General features: G+C 36.6%; 1 protein-coding gene across 1 annotated transcript in view; it reads right to left on the minus strand.

Moving 5' to 3' along the window:
• The window catches only part of LOC150089197 (tyrosine-protein phosphatase 10D-like), a 315903-nt gene that overhangs the window by 104398 nt on the left and 198150 nt on the right, over positions 1 to 13355 (minus strand). The window contains exon 14 of the mRNA XM_090389780.1: positions 6469 to 6750. Coding sequence (XP_090245906.1) covers positions 6469 to 6750 — 282 coding nt within the window. The remainder of the gene's footprint in view (positions 1 to 6468; positions 6751 to 13355) is intronic.

Raw genomic sequence — 13355 nt, forward strand, 5'->3', positions numbered from 1 at the left:
AGAGTTGCTGGTAAACAGATGGCGACATAGTAGCCTTCTCCCAGATCTTAAGGGAGAAGTCACGTTGGAATATAGGCATGCCAGGGTGGAAGGAATTGCCTCGGTGACTGGGCAACATTGTCAATCATTATGTTTAGTTCAATTAACGGTCCTTGGATGTGAATACAAAAAGGTTTGTTGGTAGTCCGACAGGTGTTGTAGAGATTTTCCCAATGTGGCTCAAAAACACATGCCCACGTGGGATGATCTCACAGGGATTTTAATTTAAAGGCATATTGTAAAGATAACTGCTTGTGTCGAACAGAGAGATGGTTCATTTGCTTCAATGTAAAGGCTTTGAATAGGAGATGTGCGAAAAACGCCAGTGGCTGTCCGAAAGGCCTGAGGGTGGACTGGATCTAACCACTGAAGTACACTATCTCTAGCAGAACCATAAACCTGAGACCCATAATCAAGTTTGGAACGGACAAGGGCTCGGTAGAGACGAAGAAGGGTAGAATGGTCTGCGGCCAATGAAGTTGACGAGAGGGCAAGAAGGACATTAAGCCCCATAGCACATCTTGTACTAAGCTGACGAACATGTTATAGAAATGTCAGCTTCTTGTCGAAAGTAAGTCCAAGGAATTTGACTTCTGCTACAATTGGAATGTTGTTTTGCCCAAGCCTTAATTCTGGGTCAGGATGAAAATTACGTTTGCGACAGAAGTGTACACAAACGGTTTTCTGTGATGAAAATCTGAACCCATTAGCCAATGACCAGGATGCAAGGTGATCAATAGTTTTTTGCAGTTGCCTTTCAATGACCCTCACATTGCACGAATGACAAAATAAAGTAAAATCGTTAAAATAGAGGGCATTGTTTACCGTGGGTGGAAGTTGTTCGGTAATAGAGTTTATTTCGATTGCGAAAGTGTGACATTTAGGACGGATCCTTGTGGGACTCCCGCCTCCTGACAAAATACTCGAGAGAGTGTGGATCCTAAACAGACTTGAAATTGGCGATTAGAGAGAAAGTTTTTAATAAAAAGAGGTAGGTTACCCCTAAGACCAAAGTTATAGAGGTCTTTTAATATGCCAAATCGCCATGTGGTGTCGTATGCTTTTTCATTATCAAAGAAAACTGCTACCAGATGCTCGGATTTAATAAAAGCGTCACGAATGTAAGTTTCAAGTCGGATTAAGTGATCCAAAGTGGGTCTGGTTCTTTGGAAGCCGCACTGTGCCCTGGAAAGCAGACCATTTGTTTCTAAATACCATATAAGGCGAGAATTAACCATTCTTTCCAGGACCTTGCATAAACAGCTTGTCAGAGCAATAGGACGATAGTTACTTGGATTTCTAGGATCCTTTCCTGGTTTTGGGAAGGCAAGAGCGATTGCTTTCCGGCAGGAGTCCGGAAATTGTTTATTAAGAAAAATTCTATTAAATAAAATTAAAAGGTGATCCTTAGATTGTGGTGAGAGGTGTTTTATCATTTCCTAGTGAATGTCATCTGGCCCAACAACACTGGCACGCGTGAGAAATTGTGCTGAATTTAACTCTATGGGAGGGTGCATATCTAGCAGAAACCGCAGAAAGCTATGCACCCGTAATGGTCTGGGGCATGTTCAACTGGTACACAACTGGACCTCTGGTACATCTAGATGCATCTCTGAATGGTCCAGCTTACGTGCCCCTCCTTGCAGACTATCTGCATCCCATTATGGTCATCATGCACCCACAGGGCAATGGACTCTTTCGGCAGGACAATGTGCCTCCCCACAGAGCCATGGTGACTAGAACATGGTTCGAAGAGCATTCTGCAGATTTTGCCACCATGGAATGGCCTCCCCGTTCACTGAAGATATATCATATACCTTTGGTAATTGCTATTTTTAACCATGTGGAGCATCTTTGGGATGCTGTGGAAAGGTCCATTCAAGCTTTGGATCCTCCACCTGATGGAATTATGGAAAGCGATGCAGCAAGCATGGATGGAAATACCCGTGGAACACTTTCGTGAACTAGTGGACTTAATGCCTTGTCATGTGACTGCCCTTATCCAGGCAAAAGGTGGGCGTACCTGTTACTAGGTAGGTATCCCATGATTTCAGTACACAGTGCATGTGAAAAGTAACAAGGAAAATTTCTAAAAAAAACATTTGTTCAGGAAAAAGAATTTATTGTGATAATCATTCAAACTAGTCCCCATGAGACTCGATACACTTGCTACACCTTTCTTTTAATCATTGAAAGCATCCTTGAAAAGACTCCTAAGTTATCTCCTTGGGATGGTTACATTCTTTAGATGTTTTGGATAGTAGGAAATCCTTTCAGCTTCATCTTCATTTTTAACTTTTAAAAAAGAAAGAAGTTGGCCAGTGCCAAATCTGATGAATGGAGGAGTGATTGACCTCAGTAATCCTCTTTCTGTGAATATTTGAACAATTAATGGGAAATATGTATGTGCATTATCATGCAAAAGAAACCAGTTCTTGTTTTCATTTACAATAAAAGTGCTTACTCTTAATTGCTGTGAGTGTTGAGAAAGAAATCATATTCAAGGAACTGACTGTAATTCAATGCTAATGAACTGTTAATCCAAGTTTAATAAAACTGATTTAACATTAAATCAGTTACCTGTTTTTGTTATTACAATTATTTGAATTTTCTCATTATTTATTATTGATGTTTTGTCAAGGGCAGCTCCACACATACATTCAACTACTTCTCCATGTTCTTCTCAAGCCTTTCTCTTCTTCTCTTTATAGCCATCCATCCACCACCCACCAGATTTAGCTACCTGCGATTCGCCACAGCCCAAAAGTTTAAAGCCCTCTTGAAAGGTCACAGATTTGCAAAAACTGAGAAAATTATTCAGCACATGACATAGAAATTAACAATTTCAAAAGGAGCCGATCAAGAATTCTTCCAGAAGCTGAGGTGTCAGAACCAATATATACAGTGTCAAGGATACTACTTCAAAGGTAGTCTATTCAAATAGCTGGTAAACCTCGTAATTTCCCAAATATATATGACGTCCCGAAACATTTCCATCGCATCTCGTGAAACACAATGATGTAGAATCTATAAAAACACCACTTAAGTGTATTTCCTGAAGTAATTTTGTTATTCTTATTCATTTTAAGTTTAGAAATTTGCTGGTGGCCACCATAGTAATTTTGTTGAATTAATAGATAAGCATTAGTGAATTTACTACAATAGTCTGAATCTTAAAGGTCATTTGTAAAACTGAATTTCATGAAAGTAAGCTAAAGTTCCTTTAATTTAAGATGAATTCATGTCTGAATTATATAACTGCTGTTGAATATATCAACTGCTTGAAGGAAATTGTGTATTCTTCAAGTAATTAATATTCAGACCTGCATATGTAGGGATCAGTCACAACACAACGGTTGTTTAGCATATATATCATTTTATCAAACTTTAATAAATACTTAAATCTTAATTTAGATTTAAGGGCACAGTCAATTGTTGGAACCTGTAATTCATTATTTAATTGCTCTCTGCAAATAGCTGCTGCTCTCTGTCCTCTGTATTTATAATTTTTGTCTTACAGTAGAACAACAATCAATACAGAGATTGCTGTCTCTAACTTACCAGACAGACTGTTGTCTATGTGGTAAGTTAGAGTCAGAGCGAAACTGGATTTCTCCTTTATTTAACTTGCAATTTGACTTTTGTTTTCTTGAAACAAGCATGCACGCATGCGAAAGTATGGTCTGACCTTGTCCAATTCTTGGTAACAATTGTTCCAATTCTAAATATGACTACTGACAAAGAATACGACAAAGAATTCAATGTGTCACACCAGACTTTCATGTAATCATAGTTTTAGCTGCATGACAATGCACCTGTGCATTCTGTATTAGCAGCTTGAAGATTTATTTTGAAGGAAGATGTTACTGAGATAATTCTCCCCCCCCCCCCCCACCACACACACACTAGATTTAGCTCTGGCTGACTTCTTTCTCTTTCCAAAGCTAAAAATGAAGATGAAAGAAAAATGATTTCACACCATTAAAAACATCTAAAGAATGCTTTCAATGATTAAAAGTGAGATGTAATAAACGTATAGTCCCACAGGAATTATTCTGAATAACTTTCATAATAAATTTCTGATCATTTTGCTATTTTTTTAAGAAATTTTTTCTTATACTTTTCAAATGAGCTGTGTACAAGAGATGGAGATAAATGCATAAGTATATTTTACAACTTTTAAGTTATTTTCAAATATTTCAAGGAAATAAAAAAGTAATTATTATAACAAAAGTACATTTCCCCCCCCCCCATAATAATTACAGTGATCACTGCAGTAATGACACCTAACAGGGAATGCTTGTAATACAGAACTTTGACAGTGTCTTAATACAGAGGCTCACACTTTTCCTACCCTTGGAATGGCTATTGGAAATGAAGACAATGTCAATGTAAGAAGCTGGAGAGATACAGAAGTTGGGCAGAATGGGTGTGATTTAAAAACTGAGTTAGTGAATGTGAAAAGTTTGAAATCAGGGTAAGACTTTTTTTGCCTAAGTTATCCTTTTTTTATATTTTTATTTTTTGCCACTAACACAGCCTTGGATGCTTCCAAGGTGTGGCATATAAGAAAACCCAGATATGCATGAGAGAGCCAGAAAAAGTGAAGTACACTTCTGCAGTTCTGTTGGAATTCGAGAGATAAATTTTCTGTATATATTCTTTCAGGATGTTCCTACTTCCGAATGGGATATGAATGCTTGAAAAATATTAGCATTAGCATTAGTAGAGGCATATGATGCAAGAAAGCAAGCTTTTTCAGCATCAGCCCAAAAAAAAAAAAAAAAAAAAAACGCAACCACTACTCCCATTTCACCCTTCCGTTCGTTCAAAATACCTGTCCAGCTGAGCCTTAAATTTGTTTAGGCTATCAACTTCAACAACAAGTGATGGAAGTCTATTCCACAAACCAACTGCCCGCTGGCTAAAGGCAAATTTCCGCACATCTATCCGACATCCGTCCTTCCTCAATTTGAATTTATGCCCTCTCAGGTGATTATTCTGATCAAAGGAAGAATCCCATCGGCATTGAGCATGCTCAAGCCATTCAAAGCCTTATACACCTCTATCAGATCACCTCGCCGATGCCTAGTCTCCAGACTCTGTAATTTGCAAAACTTAAGCCTTTCTTCGTAAGAGCACCCCTTTGTTCCATTCACTAATCTTGTTGCCCTTCTCTGTACTCGTTCCAGCAGCTCTACATCCTTCTTGAAATGAGGCCTCCAGACCTGTATACAGTACTCAAGGTGTGGCCTGACCAATGCCTTATACAAGGGAATAATCACATCCCTATCCCTGCTAGAAAAATTCCTGTATATCATTGACAAGACACCATGAGCTACTCTTGCAGCTCGTCTGCACTGCTCAGAGAACTTCATATCTGCCTGCACAATTACCTCCAGGTCCTTTTCATTCTCTACCACTGTCAGCGTAGTACCACAGAGTTAATACGTTGATCTGGGGTTACTGTTTCCCATATGTAGTACTTTACATTTGTCAATGATACATTTGTCAAATTTGTCAATATGGAGATACACGAGGAGAGTTATTAAGTTTCACTAAGTTTTCTTTTAAATTTTCTTCGTTTTCATGTCCTTTTTCCTTCACTATTTTAATAATGAAAATTTCTGGGAAGAGATAATGAAATATTTCTTTAAAAGTTCTGAGCCAAGTTCTTTATTAGAACAGTAATTTTGGATAGTTTAACCATCATTATATAATGTAAAAGTCTTATATTTCATTATATAATTATAGTGACTGAAGGTTCCTTCTCTGTCTGAATGAGATCGAGATGCTACAACAGCAAGTCTAATGTATTTGTCTAATGTATAAGTCTAATGTATCAACAATATTTGATGGATAATCATGATTCAAGAGTTGTTTTACCACCTACAACTCCTCTTATACTTCTCTCTAGTTAATGCAATGGAAGAATACTCTGTCTATAAGTAATGAGATCACAAAATCCTCCTGTGCACGTGCCAACCAATAATTTTGATATTGCACTGGTTTTCTGAAAGTTGATGCAAAAATCCATTTCTAAGCTAAATTCATTTCATCTTGGCAATGAGCATACAATAGCCATACAAGCTGCATAAAGTAACATTTTCTTTCACAAGAAAACAGAAAAAAGTTGAATTTGCTTGGAGATATAAGTTTGTCTAATTTAAACTCTACATCTATTTGAGTCTTGTGAATAAAAAAGTTGAATTTGCTTGGAGATATGTTTGTCTAATTTAAACTCTACATCTATTTAAGTCTTGTGAATAAATTAATGTATGTTAAATTAAAACCCATTTAAAAACACAAAACTTGACATTACAAATTTTACTTAACTGCTCTTTAGGTGGACTAAAAACAAACATAAGTGAGTGGTATAAAGATAGAAGTAGTATGGCAATTTAATTGCTACATTGTATCAAAACATACCTGATTCCAAGGTCTGAATGGTTTTAGAAAATGGATGACTATGGAGAATTGTGACTGTGTCATAGCCACTGACTACAGCAATAAGAAAAGTATAATTGTGATACGGTTTCAGTCTGGAATATTTAATTCTTTCCCTGGAAGTTAAATTTTTGACTAGATATCCATGATTATTCTGATATTGAATTTCGTAACCATCTTTCTCTCCAAGTGGTGCTTTCCAAGTTAATGTTATTTCAGTATCAGTGATTACAGGAGCACTTATTTCTTCAACTGATTCTGGATCTGATAAAAAACAACATACTTATTATATATATAACTGGATTATCAAAAACAGTAAAAGGCAGTCTTAAATAAAATCATTTTTCATTCATATTTCTAACAAGATTTTAATATAAAGTGTTAAATCATCTAAAATTTACTTCCTAATCCTAATAATTGTATGATTTTTGGGTTGAATTTAAACAAATAGCAGTCACTGTTTTTGAGATTAATGATAAATACTCTACCTTGAATAACATTTTATATTCATAGGAATTTTGCAATTTACATTACCAAATTTTGTTTATTCCTTTTCAGCTTTCCACTTGAATTGTATACAGCATGGCTTCTTAACCTTTTGCTTTAAATGATCAAAATTTTTTTGCTTAAAGATTAAAATTGCATTTTTAAGTAATTTTTAGCATACCAGAATTAATTATGCATACCAGAATTATATTTCTCAATTAAAAATTTTGGGTGCTAATATTTATTACCTTATCAGTATGAACCTTAACTTTGAACAGAAGGGTGGTAGATGACTCTCATCAACCAGTACCACCACCACTTTGCTTATTGGAGATTTGACGTGGTGGAACCCATGTTTAGTTTCCAGAGCTAAGTTCCGGTCAACCCTTCCCCATCTCTTCCATCATGCAGTATGACTGATGACTTTTGAGGTTATGATGGACATCATGGTGAAATTCAATCTTCCTTACATTTCGAGGGTATAGCTTTAAAACGGTGTTTGCAAGCTGGCCGCTAGTTAGTACACCGGACCGAACCTATTGGTAACTCTCTAGCAGGCTTCCAGATCAGCTAGTGTATAATCTTGTTACCTCTACTCTGCCAGATAGTGACTGGAGGGAGTCCCAGTAGTGTGTATAGCGGGTGGCACATTGTCGAGGCCACGTTATGTCAAGGATCTGGGTATATTCTTACCATGTGTATGCCACATTCCAATATTTCATTACTTCATACGGCATGTCCCACCTCCTTTTTCTTACTATTGAATACACCATGAATTGTCAAACTAATAGAGTAAGCTTATCTGCGAAAAGATCTAAACCTCCCAAACACTTCCTAATTCATTTCACAAATATACGTGGTCTCAATTCTAATCTCACTGATGTCCATTTCCACTTGCAGTCTGCCAAACTCCATGTACTTTTTCTGACAGAATCTCAGTTATCGGTTGATTCAACTACTGCTCATCTCAGTTGCCCAAATTATTCGCTGTATGATTCCTTTCGCCTCAAAGGTGGTACTTGTGCATATGTCTGTTCCGATATTCCCTGTCAGAGACTTGGTAATTTGGAATCTCCTCTTTTCGATATTCTCTGGCTTAAAATCTCTACCTCATTGTGTCAAATTCATCTGTTGTTTCTACTGTTCTCCCAACTCCACTAATCACCTAGAGCTCTTTGACTTTCTCTCTTTGCAACTTGACTTTCTCCAGTCTAATTTTCTTAACAGTGTGGTAATTTTCCTTGGTGATTTTAATGTTCACAACTCCAGCTGGCTTCCGTTTTCTAGTCACACCGACCCAGCTGGTCAAGATGCCGAGGCTTTTGCAATTAATAATGACCTTGCACAGATTGTTCATTTACCTACAAGAATACTGGACAATCCTAACCATACAGCCAACAAGCTTGATCTTTTTCTCACAAACAACCCTTCTAAGTACATGGTTGAAGTGAGAGGTCCTTTAGACACCTGAGATCACAACTTGGTGATTGTTTCTTCTCCAATGGAGCCTTTATCTCAAGGCTATTCCCAACCTTGTATTGTTTGGCATTACAAGAATGCAAAATGGGATGACCTGCAAGATTTCTTTTCTTCTTTTCCTTGGTCGGATTACTGTTTCAAAATTTCTGATGTCAACGTTTGCTCACATCGCGTCAGTGAAATTATTCTTGCAGGAATGGAATCCTTTATCCCACACTCCACTTTAAAATCTCAACCTTTATCTAAACCTTGGTTTTCCAATAAATGTGCTAAGGCTGTTCAAGAGAAGAACGTTGCATATCGTAATTGGCTTGTTTCTAATTCTTCAGTTTCATTTTCTGCCTACACCAAAGCTCGCAACATTGTAAAGCAATTATTAATCAGTCCAAACTAGAGTTTGAACAGCCTAAGAGTCGAAAACTTGCTTCTTGTCCTAATGGTAGCCAAGCATTCTGGTCTCTTGCCAAAGCTATTGGCCGCAACTTTTGCCCATCTCTGCTCCCACCTCTGTCCAAACCAGATGGTTCTGTTGTCACTTCAGCCAAGGATAAAGCTGACCTGCTAGCATCCCATTTTTATTCCAACTCATGTATTAATGATCTTGGTAAAACCACCTCCCACCATTCCCAACACGCTCCATTCAATGCCTCCTGTGGCCTTCAGTCAAAAGGATGTCAGAAGGATTTTGACGAATGTTGATGCTAACAAAGCTCCAGGTCCCGATGGTAATTCTCCACTTGTTCCCAAAACCTGTGCTCCTGAACTTACTCCTATTCTTTGCCGCCTTTTTTCACTTTCTTATTCCAAAGGTGTTTTTCCTTCTGCTTGGAAATTTGCTCATATCCAGCCAGTTCCTAAAAAGGGTGACAAATCCCTCCCATCCAATTATCATCCCATTGCAATTAATTCTACTCTTTCTAAAGTAATGGAGAAATCAATTAACAGCCCACTCTTAAACTACCTAGAAACCTTCCATCTGATCAAGAATCGCCAATATGGATTCCGTCAGTGTCGATCCACTGGTGATATTCTAGCTTATGTTACCCATTTATGGACTAATTCAATGGAAAAGTTCGGTGAAACACAAACAGTTGCTCTTGACATCTCAAAGGCTTTCGATCATGTTTGGCATAAAGGTCTTCTAAACAAGCTTCCATCTTATGGTTTGTCAACTGTTTTTTGTAATTGGTTATACAGTTTTCTCTCTGATCGCTCACTGAGGGTGATGGTAGATGGCTCTCTGTCTTCTAACTTCTTCACTAATGCCAGTGTCCCCCAAGGTTCAGCTTTTTCCCCTTGTATATTAATGACCTTCTTCCACTGACTGGGAATCCTATCCATAGTTTTGCCGATGATAGCACATTGCATTCCACTTTCCATTTTGAGAAACCTTGTCCTGCTCAATTAGCTTCAACTTCTCAAAAATCTGCTACCAATTCCTTAAATGCCGATCTCCAGGTAATTCTCCAGTGGGGCAAAGACAACTTGGTTGATTTCAATCCTTCTAAAACTCAATCTTGTCTTATATCTCACAAAAAGGATTCTTCTGCTCCTATGCTTATCTTTGGTGACACTCCGATTTCTAGGCAAAATGATATATCTCTTTTGGGGATCACCCTGACTTCTAACCTCTCTTGGCACAAGCACATTACAAATATTGCTTCTTCTTCTGCATCTAAAAAACTTGGTTTTTCCCTTTCGCTTTCGGCGTTACTTTTCTTCCAAACAGCTGTTCACTCTGTACAAATCGCAAATCCTCCCTACCATGGAATATTGTTCACACATCTGGGGTGGTGCCCCCAAAACTTCACTCAGGCTTCTTGATTCCGTTCAGAAGAGGACAGTTAGGTTAATTAATGATTCATCTCTAACAAAGTCTCTCCACTCGCTGTCTTATAGATGTATTGTTTCTGCTGCATGTCTCTTCTACAGATATTTCCATGGGCACTGTTCTTCTGAATTGGCTTCTATAATTCCCGCTCTCTCTTTCAAAACAGTCAAGTTTGAAGTTGGACAGTAAATGGATGTTAGCGTGCCGCTAACATCCATTTACTGTCCAACTTCAAACTCACAGAACCAACTTTTCATCTTTCTCGTTTATTCATTGAACTGCAGTTTTCTGGAACAACCTTCCTTCATATGTCTTTCCTGAAAATGACAGTCTACAGAAGTTCAAGTCCAATGTCAACAAATATCTTCTTTCGTCTTCTCAACCTCCAACCCAAGCACGGTACTAAGTACTATAGGTTCTAATACCTCTCGTGTTTGGGGTTTACATAAAAAAAAAAGACGAGGCCAAACCTTTGAAATTAATTTCTCCAATTATGAAGAGATAATCACAAATTTTCTTACAAATGTGATGTCAACAATCTTGTACTTTTTTTTTTTTTTCTTGATATTGTTCATTAATGAAAAAGCACTTTCAGATCATGTACGTTGATTCAAACATAGAAAGTACTTTCAACACTTCTCTTTGTAATAAAGGAAATTTTTTGCAGTCGGAAGAACCCCACAATTTTAAAATAGTTTTGTGTTGGAAAAGACATTTTAGAGCTAAAGACGACTGCATATCAACAAGTTCGAACTCGGCTGCTACTTCATTTTGATTGAAAATTTGTTCCAAGTTACCAATTTCAAAATTTCTGTAATTTATCGTTAATTCAAATTTTGGGAAGTGCTCTTTCAAGTATTCAAATCTTTCTTGTAATTGGTCACTAAGGTCTTTGATTATATTCATTACAAACGTTGGACACTCCCCAGCAGTTTCCTCCAGACATTTTTTAAGAGCAGGAAAATGAAACAAATTTCCTTTTAAAACTTGATTCTGAAACACTTGAAGCCTTTTCTAAAATGCAATAATCTCCTCATATTAAACTACCACAAATATATCTTTTCCCTGTAGCCCCAAATTTAACTCATTTAAATAGCTGAAGATGTCAACCATGAATGATTTGTTTTTTTTTTGGTTTTTTTCGGAGCATTAGCAACTAAGGCCATATTGCTCTGGAATATGCGGTGGTCATTCCCTGACCTTTCCGCATCCTCCGTATTTGGTGGTGACGGGCTCGAACCCCGGTCTAATCAAGAAGCGTGTGCTACGCACTACTGCTCCTTCCCACCTGGCTACGGAGACGCCACCATGAATGAAAGTGACATCTTGAATCTTCAGTAAAAAATTTCATTAAAAAGGTTTTCTTTATTGCTTTCTATTAGAAAAGCTTTTATTTCTTCAAACACCTCCCAAATTCTGGAGAGTGCCTTTCCACGACCAAGCCAACAAACTTCTGTATGGGTAATAAGATCAAAATGTGGTGCTTGAAGATCTTCCAAAAATATTTTTAGAAGTTGCTTATTTAGGGATTTAGCAATAAAATGATGACTTTAACAATGACTTTCTATAATTTCTTTTTGATCTTTCATTGGTGAACACAAGGCCTGAAAATGATCAAACAGTGACAATGTACAATATTAGGAATCCTTTCATTTTTATTAAGGTAAAGCAATAAAGCCTTTGTTTTTACCTATCATGGAAGGCGCACCATCAGTAACAACTGATACAAGTTGACTCAGATCAATTTTGCACACTGTGAGGAATTTCATAGGTGTGTCATATACATCTTTCTAGTTGTATGATGACCAGTAAGCAGCAAAATAGCCAAAAAAGCTTCTTCACAGCTGCCGTTGAATCAAAAGAGAAATGAAGCACATGAGTTGTGATATGCCCAAAACATCAGTTGACTCATCAAGTGCCAGTGAAAAAAATACGCAACTTTCGATTTTACCTAATAATTCACTGAATCACATCTGTCATTTTATGAATTTGATTTGAAACTATCATTACTCAAAGAAATATTTTTGATGGAGCTAATCAAGGTAGCTTTCTGTTTTTCTAGTAAGACACTAGCAAGCACTTCTAATGATGACACTACACAATTTTTTATTATTTCACCACTAGTGTAAGGCAATGAATTCTTTGCAATTATATTTGATAAAATAAATGAAACTTCATTTGCTAACACTTTCCTACTATTACCTTGACCTAATTTAAATTATTTTACTGTCTTTCAAGTTTCTTTTTTTCTTTTTGAAGTTTAGCTTTTCTAATATCACTAAATTTGGGAAAGGCTTCAACAAAATTCCTATGGGATGTTTGGTAATGTCTTTCACAATTCAAATTCGAATAGCCAGCCAAACATGCCTGACATAATAAACAAATTACACCAGTTCCGCTAATATTATCTATTACCAAATAATCATATTCCCAAGAGGACTGAAATGCATACTTTTTAAATTTTTTGTTTTGTACGATCATTTTTTCACTATGGCAAAAATGATCGTACTCTCAACAATATATTTTGTAAAAATAATTTTCTCACTAAATAAATGTCAAATTAACAATAAATAAGAAAAAACTTTAAGAATACCATCAAAGAGTCCAACTTGGACCATTTTTGAGATTAAAATGTTGCAAAATATATACTTTTCTTCCAATCACTAACAAAAGAAAGGATTTTCTAGCGTAGAATGGCATGGATTTTTGTAGATTATCGCAGAAAGTTGAGAAATAGAAAGCACCTTTTTTAAATACAAATATTTATATATATAAATTTTTTAGCTTAAGCGAAGGTGCTCGCAAGTACCAATTTTAGGATTAGTCACGAGAAAAATTTATTTTTTAAAAAGCACCAGGTTAAGAATCTCCAGTATACAGGAATGAAGGATTATAGTATAAAAATTTTCATTTCTCTAAAATGAAATAAAAGTATATGCCAGAAAAAATGCTTCGTAGCTTCTAGAAATGATGCAAGCAGTAGCATTGAATGGATTATCAGCATTTCAGCAGCATTTACAAAACAGTTTGTACATATAAGTAACATTATGGCAATGCATGCATAACACATTTA

Source organism: Mastigoproctus giganteus, chromosome 2, assembly GCF_048544385.1.
Source record: "Mastigoproctus giganteus isolate SK-2022 chromosome 2, ASM4854438v1, whole genome shotgun sequence".
Classification (NCBI taxonomy): Eukaryota; Metazoa; Arthropoda; class Arachnida; order Uropygi; family Thelyphonidae; genus Mastigoproctus; species Mastigoproctus giganteus.